At 52.6% G+C, this 25,092-nt stretch overlaps 6 protein-coding genes across 6 annotated transcripts; 2 read left to right on the top strand and 4 right to left on the bottom strand.

The window, feature by feature from the left end:
- Positions 1–227: 227 nt before the first annotated feature.
- Positions 228–3,413, top strand: BCR38DRAFT_298338 (uncharacterized protein; the record flags this gene model as incomplete). Its single annotated transcript, XM_040854523.1, has 2 exons — positions 228–2,476; positions 2,552–3,413. Coding segments are annotated over 2 exons (3,111 nt in total), but the record flags the coding sequence as incomplete, so codon positions are not given.
- Positions 3,414–5,168: 1,755 nt separating this feature from the next.
- Positions 5,169–7,210, bottom strand: BCR38DRAFT_481450 (uncharacterized protein; the record flags this gene model as incomplete). Its single annotated transcript, XM_040863377.1, has 4 exons — positions 5,169–5,347; positions 6,319–6,606; positions 6,667–6,886; positions 6,944–7,210. 4 exons carry the CDS (start codon positions 7,208–7,210, stop codon positions 5,169–5,171), a joined length of 954 nt encoding a protein of 317 aa, XP_040720263.1.
- A 263-nt stretch (positions 7,211–7,473) lies between these two features.
- Positions 7,474–9,831, bottom strand: BCR38DRAFT_104620 (major facilitator superfamily domain-containing protein). The gene is made up of 5 exons (XM_040853321.1): positions 9,409–9,831; positions 9,311–9,356; positions 7,861–9,250; positions 7,707–7,801; positions 7,474–7,653 (listed from the first exon to the last, which is right to left on the bottom strand). Exons 1-5 carry the CDS (start codon positions 9,602–9,604, stop codon positions 7,542–7,544), a joined length of 1,839 nt encoding a protein of 612 aa, XP_040720262.1. The 5' UTR covers positions 9,605–9,831; the 3' UTR covers positions 7,474–7,541.
- A 5,014-nt stretch (positions 9,832–14,845) lies between these two features.
- On the bottom strand, positions 14,846–16,816 carry BCR38DRAFT_333399 (acyl transferase/acyl hydrolase/lysophospholipase; the record flags this gene model as incomplete). The annotated part of the gene is made up of 1 exon (XM_040855223.1): positions 14,846–16,816. A coding segment is annotated over one exon (1,971 nt), but the record flags the coding sequence as incomplete, so codon positions are not given.
- A 1,819-nt stretch (positions 16,817–18,635) lies between these two features.
- BCR38DRAFT_104608 (Alpha/Beta hydrolase protein) lies at positions 18,636–20,390 on the bottom strand. The gene is made up of 3 exons (XM_040853320.1): positions 20,048–20,390; positions 19,535–19,965; positions 18,636–19,456 (listed from the first exon to the last, which is right to left on the bottom strand). The coding sequence occupies exons 1-3, from the start codon at positions 20,290–20,292 to the stop codon at positions 18,987–18,989; spliced, it is 1,146 nt and encodes a 381-aa protein (XP_040720260.1). The 5' UTR covers positions 20,293–20,390; the 3' UTR covers positions 18,636–18,986.
- Positions 20,391–22,788: 2,398 nt separating this feature from the next.
- BCR38DRAFT_455117 (major facilitator superfamily domain-containing protein) lies at positions 22,789–24,619 on the top strand (the record flags this gene model as incomplete). Its single annotated transcript, XM_040861765.1, has 3 exons — positions 22,789–22,995; positions 23,049–23,435; positions 23,486–24,619. The coding sequence occupies 3 exons, from the start codon at positions 22,789–22,791 to the stop codon at positions 24,617–24,619; spliced, it is 1,728 nt and encodes a 575-aa protein (XP_040720259.1).
- Between the last annotated feature and the right edge of the window lie 473 nt (positions 24,620–25,092).

Below are 25,092 nucleotides of genomic sequence, written 5' to 3'. Positions count from 1 at the left end.
CTTTGCTATCACTTCTTCTCTGCATCTTTGTTCCCGGTTTTGCCCTGATTTGGGTTTCTTTTGCCTTGATTTGGGGTTCCCGCGCATCGCTCTAGCTAGCACTTGCCGCAGCGTCGGCAGAGACGAGGGCGGTTAACATGTCGAAACACGGACTAATATCACGCTTTGCAGGCGGATTAGCCGATAAGGGAGACCGAGGCGAGAGCGCGTGGTCATCCGACGACAACAGCGATTCCCAAGACCACGACAGGTCGTTACCGTCCAGAACCACCGCCGATATCCTCAGTGACGTCTACCGGGGCATCCGGAAGGCCATCCCGTCGCGCGAAGACTCGGTCAAGCTCAGCAGGGCACCGTCTCGACTTGCTTTGAAAGCCTTCTCTTCGGGTTCCAACAGTCCGAGCCTGGTTCCGGGTTCGGGTTCGGGTTCGGGTTCGGGTCCCGGGACGCCAGTCCATCGCACATACACACCCGAGCCTTCGCAGCATGCTCGGAACACAAGCCTGCAGAGCAGTCTCGAGAAACCGCTTCCAGAACCGCCACCGGAACCTTCGCCGGCGAGCCCGTTGACACCGCTCGCGTCGGCTCACATAGCGCAAGCTCAAGTCCAGAGCCTGAGCACGATAGCCGATACTGAATACGAAGCCGACATGGACAGTCGAACGAGCACCATGGATTCCACCACATCCATGCCGCCACCCAGCAGCCAGATGTATCAGGGTCTTGATTTGAGCAGTAGTCAGAACAGCCTGGCGAGTTCTTCGCGGGCAGACGAAAGAGGAGAGAGCCAGGGTCAGAACAGTCAGAAGGACACCTCGACCCCGCGAAGCAACGGACCGCTTTCCGCTGGGCCATCTCCACCGGCGGCCTCGACAACGACAAATCGAACGCCTCAGATGGGCCAGGCCGTCGGTACGCCTTCCACATCGGGCTCTTCCACACATCTCTCGGGCCTGATGTGTAATGTTCATCGAACCACGGGTCGCGAACCTCATCCGTTGGTGGGCGCTACCACAACGATAGTGGGCGATAAGTTATACGTTTTTGGTGGTAGAATATTGTCACGCAGTCGACCTGCTCCTCTGACATCAGATTTGTATGAGTTGGATTTGATACGAAGACATTGGACAAAATTAGAGACTTCCGGCGACATTCCCCCGCCTCGATACTTTCACTCGATGTGTGCTCTGGGTGATACCAAGATGGTGTGCTATGGAGGCATGTCACCGTCCGCCACCCAGCCGCCCTCGGGGAATCCGGACGGTCCAGAAATCGCTGTCATGTCGGACATTCACATCTACGACGTTACAACTAGGAAATGGACGTATATTCCTACGCACGACGCACCACAAGGCAGATACGCGCATTGCGCGTGCATATTGCCGTCATCGGCGACCTTCTCCTCCCACAAGGCCCCTCTGGCTGCGCTCCAACATAATCCCTCCAGCGGAAACCCTAACGAGGGCCGAATCGGCATTAACATTGACGGATCGGGCGGTGCTGAGATGATTGTGGTTGGCGGTCAGGACGGAGCAAACCATTACATCGAGCAAATCAGCCTCTTCAACCTGCGGAGCCTCAAGTGGACCTCGACACAATCGCTTGGTAAGTCCTGTGGCGCGTACCGTAGCGTTGTCGCACCACTTCCGCCGGCCGTCGCTGCCAAGATTGGCAAGTCAACCCTCAACGCTCAACGACAAGAGTCGAGCATCAGCCAGGAAGCACGAGACCCGGGTTCTTCCATGTTGATCTACTCCAACTATAACTTTTTGGATGTCAAATTGGAACTTCAGATTCGCGGTACGGATGGCTCTTTGGCCGAGAAGCCTATGTTGGGGCCATACTCACCACCCGGTTTGCGCTTCCCTAATGGGGGAGTCATCGATTCGTACTTTGTCGTGAGCGGAACGTACCTCACGAGCTCGAAGCAAGAGTACGCTCTGTGGGCACTGGATCTGAAGACCTTGACGTGGTCACGTATAGACGCCGGTGGAAGCGTGTTCAGCCAAGGGAGTTGGAACAGGGGAATTCTTTGGAGTCGGAGAAACACATTCGTCATCTTGGGTAACCGTAAGAGGAGCCTTGTTGATGATTACAACCATCGTCGGATCAACTTCTCAAACGTCTGCATGGTGGAACTCGAGGCATTTGGATTCTATGACAACCCCCGGAAGAGCACACCCATGTCCGGATTCGTATCGGCAAGTGGCCCGTACGTTATGCCGGGTCTTAGTCTAGCAAGGAAAGCAGGCTGGACGGCAGGTGGTCGATTTCACTCCCGAGCGGCGGAAGAACTCGGCGAGAAGGCTTTGGGTCTGCGTGAGTTGTCCGACATGGACATTCTGTGTATTGGCGGAGAGCGTATTCCGATCAACTCGCGTATCGTCGGTAGGCGATGGGGTCCGTACTTTGTGCAATTGCTTCGTGAAGGGGCGGCAACGCAGGACGGTAGTGACGCGGCAACGTTGAGGACGGCGTTTTCGGGGCCCGCCGGCAATCGGGTCTCAGTCATGACCATCACTCAAAACAACAGAAGCACTACCGACAGCAGTTTCTCGACGGCCACTACGCTTGGCAACCAGCCGGGGTCTTCTGGGTCGATGAAGCCTCCTAGTACAGCGGGTACTACGGTGTCCAACGGGCCGTCAGACATGGCCACCATCAACTCGGCACCTACTCCGGCTTCCCTACCACCAAACTCACGACCGCGATGTCTTTACCTCCCACACACCTACCTCACCATTCAGGCGTTGTTACATTTTCTCTACACATCCTCATTACCGCCGCCATCTTCGCCACTATGCACACCACAAATCCTCTGCTCATTACTGCAGATCTCCCGGCCCTACAAGGTCGACGGCCTTCTCGAGGCGGTGGTGGAGAGACTTCATGCTCTACTCGACTCCCGAAACGCCGCAGCTGTTTTCAATGCTACTGCCATGGCGGCTGGTGGCGGGCGAGGTATCGACGGCACTCTGAACCCCAACTTCTTCCTCCAGGGTGAGGCCTCTCTATCACCAAGCTCGGTAAATGGGCGATCCTTCTCCATTTCACAGTCAAGCATCGACGGAGCGTCTAGCTCCCACAGCGGCCTGAGAATCAACACCAGCGTCCCAGGCGCCCGACCAGGCAGCGACGAACTCAGCGCCACGGCCAGCGTCAGCGGCAGCGAATGGAGCAGCGAGCTGGGAGATAGCGAACGCGGCGCTGTGCGGGAGGTCTGGAGCGCCGAGTTGAGCAGTGTTATTGGTTTGCAGAAACGTGGGCTTAGGGGGCTCATGGAGGGCCGGAGAATGCGCGCTACCGTCGACCGGAATCGAGATAACGACGGGTCGTCCCGAGGCGAACGCGGCTTGGAGAGGCAGATGGCTGCTGATAGGTATAGTGGCAGGGTTGGACTGGGCATTGCGGGTTCGTAGGACGAATCGCCGAGTGTACCGAGGAAAACTGACTGGAGTGCGGAGCGGTTCGTTATTGATACGCCGCCTTCAAGTGAAGATGGAGAGGAAGAGGAGGAGTCGGGTGGGGAGAAGGACACCCCTGCGTATGGCGATTCGGGAAAAGAAGAGGGGAGGCGTTGTGCGCCTGGAGAGACTGGAATGGAGACAGAACTGGCGGCAGAGACCCCGACTGCTGAGTCCGGGACTAAAGAGACGGTTGCAGAGACTCTATCTAGTCATCTAGTGAGTCCGGAACAGAATAATGGGGTGTAGACGCTGCTCCATAGCTGGGGAGTGACCTATGAATCACGACACACTTCATGGCCACGGAGTTTTATCATACGAACTAAGGATGCGTCATTGTGGCGGCTATCGTGTTGAATTGAATTGAGTCGAGGTTACGTTCGTATGCGAGGGTGGGGCCATTTGTGAGGGTATTGGATGGATGAAGGATGGATATTCGATGGGGTGAGGGATTGGTACTGTAAACATATAATTCAATTTGATGATTGGGACGATTGCTTGTGTTATGGTAGGGAAATTGGTTTGAAGTGGTGTATGTGTGTGCTCGTTCTTATTATTGCTTGGGCTGGGCTGGGCTGGGCCTTATTGGGTTTTTGTGTCCTTTCCGCTCTCATCACCTCGGTGTCGAGAAGGTCTTTTCCAACGGCAAGAGAAATTCGTCAATGTTTTGCTCGGCCACTATGAGCAATTTCGAACAAAGGCATGCCAAGAATGCAAGATCTGCTCCCAAGCGGGCAGCTTATCATCACGACGGGTCATGGTTCAAGGTATAGTAATCATACCAATCCTTCCTACTACCAATTTTGATCATATACCCAGGTATGTAGTCTTTATACTGTTGATGTTCAGATGTTGTTCTAACCAACCCGAACCGAGTCTACTTGTTAGATAACTGGAAACTTGTGCCTCGTAGGTTGTTCTCCAACTTTCCCGGCGCGGGTCCAAATCCCGAGTCACAATCTCATACACACACCGCTGGATAAAGCTAACGTCCCTCGAATCATCACAGACGGCCGCCGGTTTCGCATCGCCGAAATCGGAGAACTGGAGACTGTTGGTTGTGGAGTCAATGAGCAGGTTCTTCGGCTGGATGTCGTTGTGTGCAATGCCCATCTCCATGTGCAGGAAATCAAATGCTTGTGTGGGCTACTCATCGGTTTAGGCTGTATTAGAGGTTGCCCCCCTCGATATACTTCGAGGTAAAGCCGGGGACCTCTGCTTCGTAGTCCCGTATGAGTTAGTCGAGAGTGATATTGAGATGGGGCGGCAGGGATTCGAGCAATTGGGCCTCAAGCCACAACGACTGCAACCTGTCGTGCTGCAAGGCGTATTTGAACGAGAAATGCCGTATGGGGCCTTCTTTAGCGGCAACAGCGTCAACCCCTTGTCTGATCCGATCAGCTTTAACAAGTTATAAGTACTTGACTGTAGAGCAGCGACGAAGAGACTATTCTTCAGCCAGGAGACGACAAGATAGAGACGGAATCAAATCATAGCAGCAGGCTCTAATGTCGAGGTTTGGGATACCTTCTTTGGTGAGACCGTTTTCGTCGACCTCGACCCGCCGTACGCGAGATAATAGCGACGGAGGTAAATTTTTCAAATAGTGGACCGGAAAGACGACAGGGGAACAGAAAATATCGCCGTGTTTGAATTCGGCAGTTTTGGGCGATGCGGTGGGGGGTCTCGGGACAGAGTGCAGCCCTATCGCTGCTCGTATTGCATTGGGTTTCCTTTTCCCTCGAGATAATCGGGGCTGGTCTCAGCCTTGGATTTGTCGGACTTGGAAAGCTTCTTGCGTAAAGCGGGAGGTGGGACAGACATGGTGGCCAGAAGGGCATGGCAGTCCCAATGCTGAATGTATGAATGACGTGCAGCCTGGGCTAAAGAGGTTATTAATACGTGGGCAGCGCGGCTATTTTATTATGCGGATACAAAGTTGAATCATTGAAACAATGGCTTTGTGGTCATTATAACATTCAACACTCTAGCCAGCTTCGTCACAAATCCAAGTCAAAGCCTTTGCTCTAGGTCCCGACTGCCCTTGCGCTGATATTCTGTCTCATGCTATGGGGTGGATGACAAGTGCCTTGTGACATGTGCTCACGAGCATGGGCTCAATTAGCCAGCAAAGAACACCCTAGGCAAGCCCCATATTTACACTATACCTCCCGAAAAATATCCACATTGCATTTCCTATTTAGTGCTACTTCTACTATAAGAACATGAAGTTTGTCTTATAATCTTAACTAGGTGTTACAGACTTAGCTATCAATCAATGGCTATAGAACCTGCCTCTATATTCCGCCGCCTTCGTTTCGGATCCACCTGATCGACCTCGATCGCGTCCTCTTCGGACTCCCTACGTCGCTTGGTAGCCCGTAACATTGTTCCAGGACCCGGTGCCGTATTAGCAACTGGCGGGATCCCAGCATCAACTAGCAAACTTGACACTCGTTGTACAATATCTCCGTCGGTTTCCCACGCTCTATTCCCATAAAAAGCGACATCCCTTACCAACACCTGCTGTCGAACATATAACGCCAATTCCACTAGCCCAAGCCGGAACTTCGGATCCAATGCCAGGCAGGCACAAACCAGATCAATCAAGTCGGCGCCCACACCTTTTCCGATGAGCACCGCCCGTTGGTCAGATAGGGTACCGCAACTGGATCTAAAGGTAGCGCCATTGAACGTTATGGTTGCTTCCCGTCCCAAATCTAGATCGGAATCGTCTTTTACGAGAATGAGAGGGACCATAACCTACGAGATTATCAGCATGATGAAGCGACATAAGATTCCAAATGTAACAAATAACTTGCCAAAGCAAAATCCTGGATGTTGGTCTGCGAACCATCTGCATCGAAGCGTATCAAGTCGGCGTTTCTTTCTCTGTAAGCGTCATCTATTTCCTGCGCTTCACCAAAGTCGATTAGTTTAAGTATAGGCGTAATATCGTGCTCCCGTGTCTGGAATCCCGGTATCAATGCTCCCGCCACGATATTCGACCCTTTTATATCCATGTGTGCGAGATTTCCAGGGGGTCTTCCCCCAAGGTGTTCTAAAGGCACCGTCGTAGGATCCACTCGGACGTCGCCATCCTTGGAATCGTAGTACGCCATTTCTACGCAAGCTCGGATTACTGTGTGTAAGCTTGTCAGTAGGCTAGACCCGCCCAAAGAAGAAATCTTGTAACACCTACAGCACATGAAAAACCTCCAAAGTACACGATTAGGAAACACCTGGCCGGCGTACAAATTCTGGTACTTGCCGATCATGTCGAACAGCGTCCCGTTCTCGGCATATTCCATGAATGTCCAGGCACCCATACCGTGCGGCACGACGCCCTCGGGGGCATTCCGGAGTAGAGGGTCTCCGGGAATATCTAAAGTTTGTACAATATGCGCGCAGCCACGTAGTTTCTATCTTCCAGACGCGTTTCAGAAGGGGCCGAGCGGAGAAGGAGAACGAAGACTGACCTGTAGCCATTGCACCTCGGACTGCAGTGATGCCACTTCTTCAGGGAGGGACGCTTCCTCGTCGTCATCGTCGTCGCGCGGCTTGCCATCCCCCAGATCCACCCCGAGCGGACATATCTTCAGGACCAGTTTCTTATTTGGCGTCGTGATCTTGTAGGCAATGCCGTTGGCCCCCCCGCCGATCACCCCATCGAAGTGATACCTCGGTTCGCTGCTAAAATAGGCCTTGAGCTTCATTTGCACCTTTGCCAAGTCCTCCTCGTCCATACTTTTTCCGACGGAAATTTGACAAGTGAGCATAATAGCAGAACTAGGCGGTGTTTCAAGAAGCAAATGCAGGCAGGCTAACAAGAACAAGGGGGCTTTGTTGAAGAAATGCGTCGAGCTCTTACTGTGCTGCTGCCGGATCGGTATACTCCAGCTTTGTTCTTCTACATATATGTGCAAGAGTTTGACAAAGAGCTGGCAGCCCGTCGATTTCTGTGTTCATTTTCACCGGTTCTGGCACATAGATATTCGAGTCTCAATTCCCATACTATCTATTTAATTGGGCGCATATTCATATTATAAGCTAAGGTGTTAGCGAATTACCTGTGTATCATTTATCCGACAGGCCCTTCGACTCAGTCTCTCCGAGAGGCTCAGTAGACTCGACAATCGGCTGGTTGTCACCAAACATGCCGTGGTCCTCGATGAGATTTTGGCTGTCGCTGTCCAGAGGTCAGCACGCTGTTCTCGCGTTATGTTTCGGGGGAGAACATACTTCAACTTCTGATTTGGCAAGAAATACACAATCAGAAACCCTGGTGCAATGATCACCATGGCAGCAATGAAGAAGTACGACGTCACATGGTTATACTGCAAGCAAGTCAGCACCCTGTCTCCAAAACCTCGGCCAGCGACTCGGCAATACTCACCGCCGTATTAATAGCCACCCTATCCGGCGTCCCCCACTCGGGAATCAACACATCAATCGAATTAAACAGCGCCTCCACCAACTCAGGCGTGCCCTGCGCCCCCAGCTGCTTCGCTAACTCCTGCCTAAACGTGCCCGTATAAATCGCCCCACTAATCGCATCCCCCACGGCGCTCCCCAACATGCCGACCATGACAATCAACGCCGTCATCTGCGCCGTCTCGCGATGGGGCACATTCACCGTGGCCGCGACATAACCCCCCGTCTGCACAATCCCGTCACCCACCCCCTGCACGACCTGGATGATGAACAGTTCCGCTATGTTCGGGTTCGCGTTCCGGATCCGAAACATGACGCCGTACCCGACGATCCGGACGACGCACCCGGCCATGATCCACCATTTGTACGTGCGGGTTTTCCACATAACCAGACCGAACAGGGTGCCCGTGACAAAGGTTAGCACCGCGTTCACGTAGGACAGGTTTGTGGCTTGCATGATGTTGAAGCCCTGCGCGATCAGCGCCCAGTTGTACAGGTAGCCGTGGCTGGCGCCCGCGGCCATGTAGTCGGTGAAGTAGAGGAGGAAGGCGAGGCCTATAGCTCTGTGCCGCAGGTAGCGTAACGGTAAAAAGGGGTGGGCGGCGATGCGTCCCTCGTAGAAGGGGAAGGCGGTTAGGAGGCCCACGCTGCCGATTACAATCAGGGCTATGACCCAGGGAGTACGGAATCCAGTGGGCTCAAGGGCGGCGAGGGATAGGGGGAGGAGGATGAAGGCTAGGGAAACGATGAGGATTGACAGACCCCCGAGGTCGATGTTAGAGCATACGCCCAAGAGGGTGATTTTGGGTTTTTTGACGGCCCCGGTTTCGAGTTTCTTGGCCCGGCGCTGGAAGGTGAGAAGGACGGAGGTGATGGTCACGATGCCGAGGGGAAACACGATGGCTAGGATCCCGATACCCCATCTCCAACCGATACCGCCGGGCGACAGGACTTTGTCCACGATGTACGACGAGACCCAGGGCAGGACCATGTACGGGAAGAACTGGAAGTTGACACCAAACCCTCTCTGGCGGGTAGTGGTCAGATCCGCCACGACGATGGTGTTGAGTGAGTTGAGCGCGGTGAGTCCGACCACACGGAGAACAGTGCCCGCCGCGAAGGCCGAAAAGGAGCTCGCGCTGGCGGCGACGGAGAGACCAACGAGGATGAAGGCCAGGGCGGCCGGATAAATTTCGCCGCGGCCGAAGATGTCGGAGGACCTGGCCCAGATTGGTTTGGTGAGGGAAAAGGTCAGGTTGGTGGCTACCCCAAGGGCCGAGGTGGAGGAGGTTTTGCGGAAGTCAGAGAGGGCATAGTTGAAGTAGGTGGCATAGGTGGTTTCGTCCAGTTCGCTGGGATCGGTGTCAGCAGCAAGTAAAAGTATATACATGAGTATAGGGCCGGTCACTCACTATACGATCATGCAGAATGCCAGGGCAACGAAAATCCATTTCTTGCCTATTTAATTGTGATTAGGAGGCTGCTTTCATTAGGAATGTTCAGAAAGTACCATGTTTGCCCCAGCTTTGCTGCATGAGCTCGATCCTCTGCGCGCCTTCTTCGCCCAGGTCAACTGAGACGGCCATGTGCTTGAGGCTTTCGACATCGTCATGGTCTACGGTTGATTTCTCCTTGGCGGGCTCGATAGTGTCCATGGCCGCTGAGCTAGGCTCAACACCGTGGATTACGGTGGCTTGCTGTGTCATATTGACTCGGTCGCTGTAAGAGCAAACTTGCCTGGCGTCTGAGGGGACGATCAATTCCAACCTAATTTTAACATCTGGAGAGTGGCCAGACTTATAGACCTCCTTTCCGTACCTTAGATGAGGGGACGTCTGCGCTGCATTACGACTCTGGACCTTATTATCGCGCTGCTATCTCATGGTTGCAAGCTGGCTGCTGCAGGTTGACCTTGGTCGTTGGGTTGGCTATCGGACACCAGACCTGCAGTCCCGAAATCCTGATAGTCGCATGTACTGGCTCCATACGGCTATACAGGACCACTTATCGCTGTTCCCAAGGCTCCGGGCTCGCTCGAACCGGTGTGACGGTCCGCAAAAGTGACCAGGGGCCAGATGATACCTACCTAGCCGAGCATCAAGTCAGCAGGTTTCTTATCAAGTGCCCTAAAGCTCTGAACAGTGGCGTTTTATTATCCTGCCTACTGGCTAGCCTCCATCTCATCCTGCATCTCATTGCTCACGTCTCGTAGGCGATTATCAATGCTCAAGGCCTGCCACACACCAAGACGTCTCTGTTCCCCGCACGAAGCAGTCATAATGAGTTTTCTATAATAGAGCATAATAGAGCAGTTGTAATGTGACAAGGCGAAAGCAAGGGTCTTAGTGTCCAGTAGGTGACAGCTGACAATCACTAATGAAAAGCGCTGCAGTTTCACATGAGATAGTGGGGTATCCCGAACGAACAATAACAACCGGTAATCAGGACAGGGGTCCCCTTCCCAAGAGATAACCAGCCTAGCAGTTTCATCCAACTGGGAGGGTCCAAGCTTCAACCCCGGATTGTGTCCAGTTGGGGGTCGCGACACCGGCACGTTGGGCGCCGTATCAGGCCATCATTAGATAAGACATGTGGGCGCGTGGAAGAGATAAGACATCTATTTCATCGGGGGGTTGAAGACGTTAACCCCCATTCAATGTCGAGGGATGTTGGCGTATACCTGCTGCAATGAATGATATGATGTTTGACCGAGTGCATTACTCGAACATGAGCATTTCATTTATATTAGGATTCGCCGGGGGTTGGTCATCTCAGGCCGTTCTCCGGGATCCGTCCTTCGCCATGAACTCTCCGGGGTATAAAATGTATCGGTTGCCATCTTCGGTTTTACGCTTGAAGCCGGAATTCCTCAGACCTTGAAGACATGCCAAGTACGTGGCGAGCTTGTGGGTTAGAGTAGAACCTGCTCCTCTGATCTGCAAATTACCAGCTTCTCTGCTGGAGTTTCAAGATTCATGTGACGTCTGCCATTTCGTCTTGCTCGAAGTATGAAGCGAATCCGTGACCCCCAAGCTAACCGCAAGCCGGGTGACGACGCTGAGCCCCGAAATAGAAGTGATCATGATCTAAAAGAATGGTCCCGTACTGGGTCAAGTATCCTTGTTGATTGTTGTCGAACCCACCGGCGCCCAGGTGGTTTGCGAATTGATAAGTCACATAACTTGCACCCGCCGTGGAGTTCCATCGATAGCTGTCTCTTCTCTAACCCTTTGTGGCCCCTTTTCCCCGTAGATCGACTTAATCCTCCTCTGTAGGACTTCTGAACACCATGGCTGTTTCTGTCCCCGACTTGAGATGCTTGAACTTTTCTAACCGCCGGACGAGGGCTTCCATATCTGAAAATAGCGCTCGTGATAAGAGACCCCAGATTGTTATTTGAAAATGGACGACGGGAGTCCCGTCGACAGTTGTTCCAACAACTTTCCGATAGTGTCCCTCAACTACCCGATCGAGTATGGCACCAGCCAAGTCTTCGAACTTCGTCTGCCAAGCCACGCCACTGAATGTGACAAAAGTCCTTGCCTCAGTTTTCTTGTTCGTCAAACAAGTTTAGTCGTGGAGATTATTTTGCGCATCTTTTCTTCCAAGGATCCATTTACGTCTCAGCAAATCTGTAATCCTTTACGTCAAGGAAGGCTGAAGTATCGGTAAGGCATCCCTTATAGTGATGTTCCTCCCCGTTAAACTCACCGCTGAGCTTGTGATCCTGTGTGTAGATTCTCTCAATGTCATCGAGAGCGGCGCACAAACTTATGTAGAGAATCGGGAAATAGCAACCGAGGGTAGGACCGGCAGCGCCATAACCGTTGAGGATGCAGCCTGTACTCACCTTTTCGCCGAATGCCTCGCACGCAAGTAGAAGGTAGTAATATGGATTATAACAGATAAGTTTAAAATTTCTGGGATGGTCCGGCTCTCGGGAAGAAAAGAAAACAGCCAGAGTTATTTGTTTCTCATGGATGCAAATAGGGACTGGGCCAGAGCTCAAAATATCGTCAGGGGTGATGGTGATAATGTCTGCAGGTAACTTAATTAAGGCTATTCCATGTTGTATATAAGAGTATATAAGAGGATATAAGAGGATATAAGAGGATAGAATCCTTTACAACTACAGCCTAGAACTCGCTGTATCCATGTTACGGACATTTCAAGTACAGAGTGAAGGACGAGAGTGCTAGAGAGAAGTCGGTTGCCCGTCACCAGGTGGGTACTAGCAGTGTAATGTAGGGGACTCAGTCACGACAAGTTAGTCGCTGCCCCTCCTCAAGAGAAGGGGGGGGGGGGGGGGGTGAAGGGGTGGAGGCACGGCAGCCTATTTATACATTGCCGACCTTCGCATAGGCCAGGGTCTGGCAAGTCACTAGTGCCCACTGTCTATACAAGGCCTATACGCCACTGTGGCTTATTGCATCTGACAATCCATGACTCGGATAAGTTCACGCGGCGATCTACAAGAATGTTAACTTCAACATTATCAATACGAAAGCAACCAGACAACTACTCAATAATTCAAAATAGCTTCAATGCGTCTCCCCTACCACTGTCTTCACCTAATATCGACCCACCTCCAACACAGCACGATTGTATCTAGTAGTGGTGGATGAGAACCTTGTCCGACGAGCTGACGTACCACATTCTCCTATAAGCCAATGAACATCGATACCTCGCCGCAACCAGTTTTTCCTGAAGTAAAAATGTGGAAAATATTTTCAGCGGCAGCGCGGTGCACCACGCAGTGTCCCCATCAACACAGATATCCTTCAGCGCATCTTCTCGGTTGTTGAAACCCCCCTACTCCTGTACGGAGCGTCCGAACAGATGCAATCCATAAGAAGCCTGAAAGGTTTCTAGTCAAAAGTAGAAGACGACCGGGATATCCACGGGATGCTGCGCCGCCAGGAACCCACCCGGTATTTAGGCCGCTACTGGATGCACCCACTAATCCACCGGGCCACCCTCCTCGTAACCCCGTCCTTGCACCAGACCCTCCCGACCCTGCGGCTCCTCCCAAAGCACGTCACAGGCCTCTACGAGTCATCGTAGTTCCGTGACCAGCTCGTCATGCGGGCGGCGAAATCCAATAACCCCAAGAAGGCCAGGCTGCTCCGGGACGCTATCCCGCCCGACTACACAACTTTATTCGGCCGACATGAGCGCGCAGCGCGTCCATGGTCGAGCTCCTTGTTCCGCTGGGGGGGCGCAGATTCGAGGAGGGTCGCCGGCAGCTGCTGGAGCAAATACACAGCCCTGGCATCTCGCCCGGTGTAATACAGGCGCTGGTGCAGCCCAACGGCGTGGGCGTCGACGGATTTCCGCTGTTATTTGGGCAGTATGAATACAAGACAGCCCTCAACGTAGCAGCTAGATACCCCAATCTTGGCGGGATGCTTTGTCTTCTTGCGATAGAGGCTCACGTGGGGTGTTCGTAAGTGGGCACAGGGCGGAGGCAAGTCCTGTGATGGGATGGCCGTTATGTGATGCCTTTACATAATATGTTCAACCATGCTAGTCATACTACATCTAGAAGTACCAACTCAACGCCCGCACTCAGGCAGCCGACTCGGTCGTCAACAGGCCGCCCAATGAACCTCAAGTTACACCCCACGACCGTCACCACGATCACGTATGTCAACAACGGTGTGAGCAGTGTCGCCTCCGAGAGCTGGAGTTTCTCGACCGATGGCTGGAGCAAATGCATTTGCCGCCCGGCGACGGCATGTTTCCATTAATTGAGGGCACGACTTCTCTAAGCGAGCCCTAGATTACGAATAAGACGAGTTGGTAGGGGTAAGAGAATTTGGACTGTTAAAATACGTTTACTCCCTAGACGATCCACCATATAGTACAGTAGTATTGTAAATTACACGATGAGTAGAAGCGGCAGGATTGCCCGGGAAAAGGATTCCATGTAAGATAAGCATCTCGAGAATTGAGAAGTAATAATAATGCAAGTATGATATTCCTGTGATATTCCTATCCCCCTAATGCACCATTTGTATGCAACCGACCGCATTCTAATCATCATGAATCGCCCCGCCACCAGGGCCCTGCGAAGGCACCAAATGCGACTGTCTTGCTATGTAATAATGCAATGTAACCTATAATGCATAGTTCCCGCATGCTCCACCACTACTGTAGAGTTAATACCCGTAATGCGGCATCAAACCACTGACCAATGCAACGAAACCCAACGAACCCCGCCCGCGTACGTCTTAATCCAGATCTAACCACCCACCTCTGCTTTCCTCGTCGTTATCTCGCATCTCTCCCCTGATCGTAACTGTCGTGGCGGTCCCCTTAACCGTCGTACTCTCCCTCTCACTCTGCCTCTCCTGCTCGTCTTCAGAGCTCACCCTCCCATCGACGAGTCAGCTCCACAACCCAGCGCCGGGATCAACCGCATCAGGGAAACTGGTCCCCGAGATGCGCTCGCGTCGAACGTGGGAGAACATGTCCTCCTTCACGAGGGCCGTGTGCTTGTTCCGACTGTCCATTTCATGAAGCCATGTCTCCGCGGCTAAATCAGGGGACTCGAGGAATTGCTCAGCCGCACTCTCATCAGTGTGGCTGTCAACATCGGCGTCGGATGAGTAGAGATCGGTAATCTCCATCTCGTTTAAATGGGTGGCATCGTTGTTCGGAGATGTCATGGACGCCGTTTCAGCGGCGGTGATGTTGGGGCTGTCGTCAAAGTCGGCACCGCACTGAGGCGAAGAGGTTTTCGCTACCGCAGGCCATTTGATGATAAGCCGATCGGCCGGTTTCTGTGCAGGCGAAGGAGGTTTGGTGGCAAAATCGAAGACGTTCGCGTCGTTGATGGAGCTCAGATATGGCATGGTCATTGGCCCACTCTGCATTTGCATCAGAGAAGGGTTGCTTTTAGGATGTCGCTTGAGTTTCAACTTCAGCTTGGGATTCGATAACCGTCGACCCTTGACCTCCAGTCGTTCCTCTTCGTCTGTATCGTCGTCGGTCACCTTGTATGGTTCATCGACCAGCCTCTGGTGATGTGGCATGAATTGAAAATGAGTAACACTGGATCGCCTCTGGCGATGCTTGTTCTTCTCTTTCGGGGACATGCTCAGGGTCTGAGCCTGGGAGCCCATGGCGTTCAGCGGCTCATGACTGCCCCGGAAGAAAGCAGACTTGAAGTTTCCAGCTGCCATGCGTCGAAGGTCGACTTGGCTTTTACTAAACACCACTCGAGCTCGCAGAGAATGCACCGCGCGGTCCAAGGCTAGTTCAATGGCGCATCGATCACGAATGCGTGACAGTTTGGGCCAGGTTGCGCGTTCGCCAAGCAGACACGAGCGCAACATGAATTCGGTTGTCGGGTTCCTCAAAATCTTGGGGAAGTCCATCACTCCTATTGCTGGAAGAATGTTGATGTCGCCCGAGTACTTCTGGCTCAGAATCGAACGCAACTTGCCGACCAGGTTGGGGAAGAAGCCAATCTCGGCCAGGAACTGCATGCGATGAAGGGCTTCGCTCTTCGCAAGTTGCGTCATGGTGTACATCCAATCGGTGTCATCCTTGGACGTCGACGGGCGGGTGCTCGGATTCGGGCCTGGCGTGTCGTCCTTGGCTAGGAAAGGAACCACATGCGGGTTAACTTGGGACACAATAAAGTGGTTGACGTTGAACATCTCGGCAAGCCTCGTCATGGGAAGATCGTTGTCGACGGAGCCATCAATCCACATCTGAGGCGTCGGGTTCCATGGATTATGCTCGCCCGTGAGTGGATCCTTCACCAGCAACGGAGCCGCACTGAATACGAGGGGCACCGAACAAGACGCTGCGACGGCCGACCAAATCATGACGTTCGGTGCCGTGACATAATTGAGCAGCCGTGGGAGCTCGTAGATGGATGCTGACGATACACAAATGTTGCAAATCCTTCGAGTGCGATTGTAGGCTTCCTGGAACGTCATGTCGCCAAGGAGATTCCGCATCACGCGAGTTAAGTGTTTGATGTCGGACCAGTTGCCTTCGGTGAGAAGCCTGCGCAAGTGATCCAGAATACCATCCTCATTTCCTTCCTCTTCGAAGACGGCCAAGTCGCCATAGGGAAACTCGGCCAACAACTGTGGAACCTCATCATCGGTCCTCGTGCAGATGATGGAGCAGATAATGGAGCCGGCCGATGATCCCGAGATGATGCGCGGCAGCAGTTTAACCTCAAACAATGCCTTCATAACGCCAATGTGGGTCATGCCAAATGTGCCTCCACCGCTCAGCAAAAGCGCACTCCGTCCGAAGCTCTGGCGTGCAAACAGCACCGCATCGAGCAGATCCTTGGGCTCCAGATCTTGGGGCAGGGGCCGAGAGCTCAGGTCCACCATGGCAGTGATGGTCTTCAGCGTTGAATCCACATATTGCTCAATCAACTTCTTCGTACCGCAATGCGAATGCCGGTATAGATCAATGTTGCCCATCCCACCCAAATCTCTCGACAAGGCGGTCCGCACAAGATGCATCATGGCGCGTAGGTCGGATTTGCCTCGGGCCTTATCCAGGGCTTCCAATCGCGACTCGATCAGATCGGGGTTGTAATCACCGGTGGATATTTCGGCCTTCCACTGCTCGTTTCCTTCGATTATATCCAGCTCATGCGCCGCCGCCTCCCACTGCGTGTGCGTCTCGGCATTGTGCAATCTGGCAGCGAGGATCTGTTTGCGTTCTTCCAGCAACCTCCTCTCCTCGCGCTCCGCCTCGGTCAATCCATCTTTGATAGAGAGAACAATATCCCCAACGCTCTTGAGGGCCCGCGATAGTGGCTGGACCGCAGAGTTTCTAATCTGTTTACTTCCGCCTTTCTTCGGTATCGGATGTTTATTCGAGAACTTGCATGACGGGGCTGGGCTAATGTGGAGCGTAGGAATGACTAGGTGTGTCATGGCGGCGGTTGGTAGGGTCGACGTCGCTTGAAGGGAGTGTCAGGTGTGGCATGCTAGGCGATATGCTCCATCAACTGATCTCGATGTGTCTCGGCGGATCAAATGCGTAATCGTCCAGGCAGATCCAATGCCAGCAGGCGCGTGGTCGGAGGCGAGGATAAATGTCCAGAACAACGGGAATGAAGCTTCGCAGTGAGGCCTAGGAGGGTGTTGCTTCTGACTTGATAAAGATGAGCACCGCCGAGCGGAAGCACCGCTGAGCGGGTAGAAGCCGATGGGAAGTCACAAGCGGACACTTCAACAAGCGACTTCACTGACACTGAGTTGTACAAAACTCAAAAGCACATGCGAATGTCGTCGAGGATCGTAACACCATCCGTCAGAGGCTCGTTCCAAACGAAACGGAGCGAAGTCCACTTGCTTGAAAGTTAGGAAACACGCAAAGTGTACACACTATGGAATGGGCCAGAAACAATTTGACAACAAAATAAAAAGCAGTGGCACACAAGCCCGTCAAATGAAGGTCGGCATGAAGAGAGAGAGAGAGAGACTAAAGCAATCGACCTTAGTTGTTGCTCCGTCCAGTCCCTTCAATTGATCAGCCCGGCATCTGACCCGACCTGCAGGGAAAGCGAGGCTTGGCCTACGATGGCACCAATCAAGGCAGCGATAATCCCTCATTTCCCCAGTGGGGTACCTTGTTTGTCCAACAAAGCTGGGGGATGACTTTCGAACTTGGCAGCAGCCACGGATGGAAGATGGTGGGGGTGTTAGCCCCTGAAGCGACTCGTGACCGCCTGACTCCGTGAATCCTGACCACCCTTTTGCTCCTTCATGTTCCATGTTTTCAGCTAATAAAAGAAACAATGACGACTCTGTTTAGCAGCTCAATGGGGGTGTCTGCGGCTGTTGCTATTTGGATGCCATCGAAGTTAGGGCATAGTTACACGATATGCTGCCCATGTCTCAATCTTGGTTACCGTATCTACCCTGCGTGCGGCATCTATCGTGGGTATTGGCAAAGCCTAAATCTAAGTGCCACGAACTCCTAGGTTGCGCCTCCGGATTTCAAGTCCCGTCCGTCCTGCGATACTGCAATGTCATTGTTGCAAACTCGATGTCCACTCATATCACGCTGCCTACAGAAATGTTCCACCGCCTTCTCCGTTCCGCAACTTTCCATGTGCAATGCATTACCATTCCCCATAACCCCATACCCCGTGCATATGTGCTCCACATGAAGCCCCCCTGGTCTAGTGGGTGTCAAAACATGCTGAATTGTAGTCATCTACGCGGGGTCGAAGCCAGTCAACATGTCGCATCTCTCTCATGTGAGCGGGGTGTATATTTATTTTCCCAGATCAACACTGCAGGGAAAAAACAACATCTAACACATGGCCTCAAGAGCCAGGCCTCGCTCGAGTCTATGCAAGAACGCCAAGATCGACAGCCGCCGTTGTGCCGCTGACCAGATCCCGCTTGTTCATGGCGGGACGGTAGCTGCTGGATCGGATGTCATCCCCAATCGGGTATTCTCAGACGCAAAATCGAGATCTATCTTCATTCTAGCATCGTGGAAAGCACACAAACATGTTGATATCCTTCTCTGTACTGGATTTGATTGGGCGCGCTTATACGGAGCTTGGCTCGGTAGCTGAAATCGTCACACCGCTAGCCCAACTCGGATACAGGTTGGATTCGCCAACCATCGTCTTCACATGCTTTCTAGTGTCAGTGGCCCACCCGTCTGCCAGATACTCCACACTCTTTTCTTCATCCCATCTGACATGTCTTAATGGACAGGGCACAAGGCTTCGGCTGACATTCAGTAGGCCGCACTGTAGAGCTCACAAGACCGATGTGTGCAACCCATTGATTCCTCCATGATGACATCGTATACACCGTCGAAAGAAAGCGGCCGAATCAACCTCAGCCTTTCGTAACACCTTTCGTAATGTTGTTTGTAGGATCGAGAACTAGGATCGAGAACTAGGACACCAAGGGAATGCGCACGCGCATCTTGGCACGGAGGATTTGGGTTTATTACCCCATGGCTGTTGACCGTTCAAACGTTGTTATCGCCTCGCTCCGTCCCCCTAGCGCCGGGATTTCATTATCTGTCATTGAAAGTCGTTTAGCATGCCTGAGGTCATTCACTAGACACCGCCGATCAGCCGCAGTCATCCACGTGAAGCGTGCTGACTCTGTCCCCTAGCAGGTCGGCTCCAAAGTCACCGACAGCGTCGCGAAGCTTATAAAGTACCCCTTCTTCAGCCCAGAAATGGCCTGCACCTGATACTTCAAGGTCACGGAACAGAGATTTCTCATGACCACGGAGTTTGGCTGCCCATCTCCGATACTCCTTCAGAGTGAGAAAGCCATCTCTATCGCCAACGATAATAAGCGATGGGTTTTGGATCAATTTCTGCTCCGCCTCGCGTTCTTCCCTCTGAGCCTCGCTTTCATGCTCCGCCGGGTTTTCCACCTTGGTAGCCTTCCTAGACCAGCTGGCAAAAGGATTCGGGAACGACAGGGTTGCCAGATTTGTCATGATTCCTACAGGAGGCGATACGACCAAGTAGGCGCTGCGAAAGCGCATCAGGTCGTTGACCATTTCCATATGTTCTACCTCATGCAAGACTTCCTCCGCATGTTCGTGAGCCTTGTGCTTGTGCATCTTACGGACAAGCTTGGTCTTAGAAAGAATGTCCTTCACACCTGTTCTTATTTTATCCTCCGGATCCATGGAATGCGACCGCTTATAATCATAGCTCTTGCGGGGAGAACCCTCATCCCCGCCAACTCGCATGCCCAAGGACTTGCGCGGCGATGCGGGGTTTGAAAATAGCATATCCTGCTGCTCGGCCAGATGCTGGGCACGGAGTCGGATGTCTGCTGCGGGAGAGTATACCGTGGGACTTTCGAATTTGGAGAGTATTGCAGCGAGGGGCGGCAGTTTCGTGGTAACCATAGCGCCGTACGAATAACCAGCAAGAAGCATGGTGGGGCATTGCGAGTCGCCGGCATTGATGCGATTCTTCGAGTCTATATAGTGCGCATAGTAGGCCATGAAGCCAACGACTGACATGTAATCGGCGCGCTCGGGTTTGGACGTCCAGGACGTATGGGCCCCCGGGGATGATGCGCCTCTAGATTGGTTCTGTCAGTGGCATGGCATCGCGGAACTCCCGGATGTCTTCCCATGAAAGCATCCGATAGGAGCAGACAGACCTGAAATTGAACGTCGCCACCATGTACCCCAACTGCAGCAGCGTGGCCCCGATCAAGTCCACAATGTGATCATCGTGGCTCCCACCAAACGGCGCATACGGGTGCGCAACGATAGCGACATGTCGACCCCATTGCGGGGCAGTTGATTGAGGGGTTAAGCAATCGGGATGGTACACGCGACAGTCCAGTTTGGTGCTGTCATGAATGCTCGGGAGCGTAAAGCACAATGAAGGCTTTGGAAGCATCTTGTCGGTGCGACATTATCGACAGAGGGAGACGGCAATGAGACAGCCCTGGATTTGAAGAATTGTGTGCTTGGATTCAGGTGGCTGCGAAATGGGTGAAACTACACGTTGCAGCGGTTGCAGCGGTTGCAGCCTATTACGTCAACTCTCGTTGTTGAGCAGGGGTCTGATTCGGCAAGCGCGATGCGGATGGGTCAACGTGTTTCGCTACACGAACATCGCAACGACAAGTCCATATTCAAATATTCGAATCCGTTTTCGCAACAAGCGAGTGACTGAATGCGTACTTTCTTGTTTGTGTAAGTCGTCGATTCAAAAAGCCACCTGTCTATATTTTCACATACTGGGCTACTGGACGGCTTACTTCCCGGTATTCCAAGGAATGGCAATTCACCACCGAGATGGGCAAAATCCCCAATTTTCCTATCAAGCTTTGACAGCCTCTTACCCTTAGACTGGTATGAAGAGCAACTAGTATGAGAAGTAAGGGGAGGGTGAAGATGGTGGCTGAGATCCAAAACCACTTCCAACTGTCAACAGAAGCCCGATCCACCTCACTGCAGCTGCTTGAAAGTCTGGCCTTTGACAAACCCAAACCTTCGTTTCCCTAGCGGCAATGCGAAAACCGGAACAGGATTTCAGGGAACATTAACACAATGGGCCCAGAGGGCTCCAGCCGATTATTTACGCTATTTAGGTTGCAATTATTCAACATAGCGAGTCAGTTAGCAAAGATGATGAGGATTCATGACTGTCTGCAGCCAGGATAGCGCCGACATCCATAAGCTTCTACTGTCGTCATATGGAATTCACGAGATGAACTAGGACATGCTGTTAGACCTATCCAAGCTCAAGGACGCGCTTCCTGGCACTTAGCACTCAGTGGGTTGGACAGGGCGACCAGCACCATCTCATCAGCATCCTGCTTTCACAACCCACTGGCTCTTGACATCCTCGGCAGTCCCTCTGGCCCAGTGATTGTCTTCTGAATGGCTTGAGTTCAACTATTTTGTGTGAATAGAGTCATGCGACTCATGTGACAACTATGGACCGAACCCAAGAACACGAAACGACGATATGGCAGTCACCCAGGCATGATGCGAACAGCAAGGATGAATTGGCCTGGGAGTGTGGATTCATGAGCGCCTCTGATCAAACAATCCACCCTCCTCCTTTGGCTTTATGCCCTCAGTTTTCCGAAACAACTTCTCGGGCGATTCCTATGCGGCGAATGGGGTGACAACGGTGCTACAACATAGTTCATGGGTGCAGAAATTTTCGTTGGTGTGGTTTCTCAAGTACCTGCAAAGATCCAAAGGCACATCGTAGCGATACTCTAATTGTACGTGGACGAGCGACCTCTCAGCAGCTGGAATCGTTGCAACGGCATTTCAGAACAAAACTATTCCACGGATGGGAATGGCCAACGGGGATTAGTCTTTCTTTGGAACACATGGTTTTGACCAACTGCTCTTTGCTGCCGCGCAACGATGGGTCCATTTCTTCCGTTCTAATGACGAAGGTCTTCTTGATAAGTCGAAATGGGCTACCAGATACATGTTCCTGCGTTTCGATGCTCGCATGAAGCCTGAACTGGCTGACAGAAAGACCGGCCAGGTCAACCCCGAGGAGCCGACCAACCACTTTAAGTCGGCACCCAAACCTCAAGCTTCACGGCGATAAAGTAGCCGACGCCGCCTTGAGACGAGCAACCCGTGTTGCCGGTAGGTTAGAGAGTCGATCGACCAGGTAGCTAAGATGTCTAACCTCGCTCGTCATCAACGAAATGCCACCACATTTCGACTCTGTTCGAGTACGCGAATGCCACGCGCCAATGTCACAAACCGTTATTAGAATATAGGCCTGTATCTTCGTCGGTTCACCTTGTTGACGGTCTAGGTCCGTACCGAAAGATGCCTTCCAGGTGCTTCTATTACCACGCCAGCTCGAGGCATCGCAGCTCAAAGGGGGTGGATGTCGATCATACCAATATCTTCAAGTCCCTTGCTGGAATCGCGTTTCTCTCATGCCTTTTTCTGGCAGCAGCTTCATTGGTCAGGCAAGTTTCGCCCCTTGAAGTAAGATCCCATGTGGTAGAAGGGATAACGTTCTGCCTACACACACGTGTTGGACACAAGGTTCAACGCGTATCAGGAACCAGGTCATGTGCAGATCAACATATCGAGAGTTCTGTAGCCTGCCGCCGATCACCTCCAACTGTGCCTACCAGAAGTTACAGGTGGGAGACTCCGCGCCGACCGACGATGTGGGAGGCGCAGGTACTAAAGCGTTGAAACACCCACGGGTACTTGCAAGGCAACGTAGTTCAACATCGTGGTTATCCATCCCTTTGTATCGTATCCCTCGCTTTCAGATCTAGACTTTGGCGAATGATCAAGCGGCTGGAAATGAAAAATCCGCAACGCATTCGAATACTTCAAGATAGAAGTACGAATCGAAGCTTAACAGGCAGTCTTGGCTGAGAAGCAGGACAGTATGGCGGGCAATCCTGTCTCTGGCCCAGTCTCACGGGCTAATTCTGCCAACACAGGTCGTCTGGTTGTCAAGACGAGCAGTGAAGATACAGTCGAAGACACAGAAGGCTTTCGACCTGACTTACGTCTGAAGCTTGCGTTCGTGACATTGGCCGTTTTGACACTCATGGTGGCCATGAATGACTCTGTCCTCGCAGTCGCCCTTCCGGTAAGTCTTTTTGTTGAGCCAAGGTAGTGCAGCTACTGACAAAGTCAATATAGGTTGTTGCGGAAGACTTACATGGGACAGCAATCGAAGCATTCTGGGCTGGCACTGCATTCCTCTTGACTGAAGCTACCTTCATGGCACCGCTGGGGGCCTTATCCTCAACATTTGGTCGAGTGCCCATTCTCAACTTTGCTGCATCTTCATTCCTCGTAGGCACAGTCGTGGCGAGTACAGCACCAAACTTTTCAGTCTTGATCCTGGGCCGAGCCATTCAAGGCATTGGCGGAGGTGGTGTCCGAGTTTCCATTGAGATTGTTGTCGCGGACCTGATCCCCTTGGAAATCCGTGGCAATTACCTGTCCATCTTCTCAGTTCTATGGGCTATTGGTGATGTTCTTGGACCAATCGTTGGCGGTATTTTCTCATACAAGACGTCCTGGGTAAGTGCTCTCAGGCTATCGCGTGGGGCATCCTTGACTGACCCCAGCAGAGATGGAACTTTTGGATGAACATACCAATCGCAACGGTTGCCTTGGTCTCGATCAACATATTCTTGCGATTGAAGAGCGTGCCTGGCTCACTGAGGGAGAAGGTGAGACGTGCCGATTGGGCTGGTACTGCCATATCAGTCTCTGCAGTCACCACACTGCTCCTAGGAATGACCTGGGGTGGTGTTATGTTCCCTTGGGATTCTTGGCAGACCATCATCCCGATCCTCGTCGGACTTCTCGGCCTGTTTGGATTCGCCATGTACGAGAAACGATTTCCCGTCGAGCCCATCATCAGAATCGATCTACTCTGCAGCTACAACATGCTTTACTCCCTCATGGCGGCTTTCTTCCACACCGTTCTAGCACTCGGACTTGTTTACGTTCTGCCTCTCTATTTCGAAGGAGTCAAAGAAATGAACCCCATCATGGCCGGCATCGCCTTGATCCCATATGGTGCAACCGTGTCCCCATTCTCCGCCGTCGGATCCCTCATTATCAGCAGAACCGGCAACATTAACTGGGTTATCCGCGCCGGCTTCGCCTTCGCGATTCTGGGCAGCGGACTCTTGACCTTACTTGACGTTCACACTCTAACTTACCAATGGGTCCTCAGCCTCCTCGTCGTCGGGCTGGGCCTTGGCCTACTCTACAACTCGCTCGACCTGCTGAGCCAGGCCTCCGTCGACGAGGAATACGTCACCCACGCCGTTACCATGCTAAATTTCTTCAGGCACCTCGGCCAGGCCGCGGGGGTCGCCATTGTTGGGGTCGTCGTCCAGAACGAGATGCGCACCAAGATGGATGACATTCCTGACTTGGCACCCCACGCAGACGAGTATTCCCGCGATGCGGCGGCTTTGGTGGAGAATCTTCGGGGCATGCCTGAGGGACAGTTCAAGACGGACCTTGTTGGGGTGTATGCGGCGTCGTTATGGACCGTTTGGATCATCATGTGCGCGTTTTGCGTGTTACCCTTTGCAGGGTCGTTCTTCTTGAGGTGTGTTAGTATGAAGCGGAAGCACGAGACGGCGCAGGGACTGCGGAGGGGAAAGAATCCCGTTTCTGATACGCAGGCGAGTACTCCTTCTCCAGAGGGTAAGGCTGTAGCGCCGACACGGACGGAGGGGGTTTAAAAGGTTGTTTGGGGGGTGGGTCGGGGGAGTTCATACGCGAGAACTGCAGCCTTTGTTCCTGATGGCCACAGCTTCGACGGTCAGTTTCTAAAGCTTCTACGAGATAGGGTCCTCATAGCAACTGTTTCATCAAAATGCACCGCGCATACGGCGCGATATGAAGCCAGCTGTTCCGATAACGGTCAGGATCGTTCACATCCCGAAGCACATTAAATACGCGACGTTCCCGTCATGTGTTTTCTGAGCCGCAAAACCTATTGTCTGGGCCAGAATATTAAGTGGGAACTCAAGATCCGCATCCGACATCCGAACACCCTCACATGAACATCTGATGAGATCTGGTTCGACTGATCTAAAATGATCAAGCTTTTTGACAATCCAACCAACAAAAGGAAAACTTCTGCCAAGCTACTCATACAGTCTTCCCATGCCGATGAGTGGACGAGGTGACACAGTCTCACAAAAGTTCTCAC

The sequence above is a fragment of the Pseudomassariella vexata genome (genome assembly GCF_002105095.1).
Source record: "Pseudomassariella vexata strain CBS 129021 chromosome Unknown BCR38scaffold_2, whole genome shotgun sequence".
Taxonomy (NCBI): Eukaryota; Fungi; Ascomycota; class Sordariomycetes; order Amphisphaeriales; family Pseudomassariaceae; genus Pseudomassariella; species Pseudomassariella vexata.
Note: the sequence above shows the minus strand (reverse complement) of the source record. Positions and strands in the feature narration are given on the sequence as shown.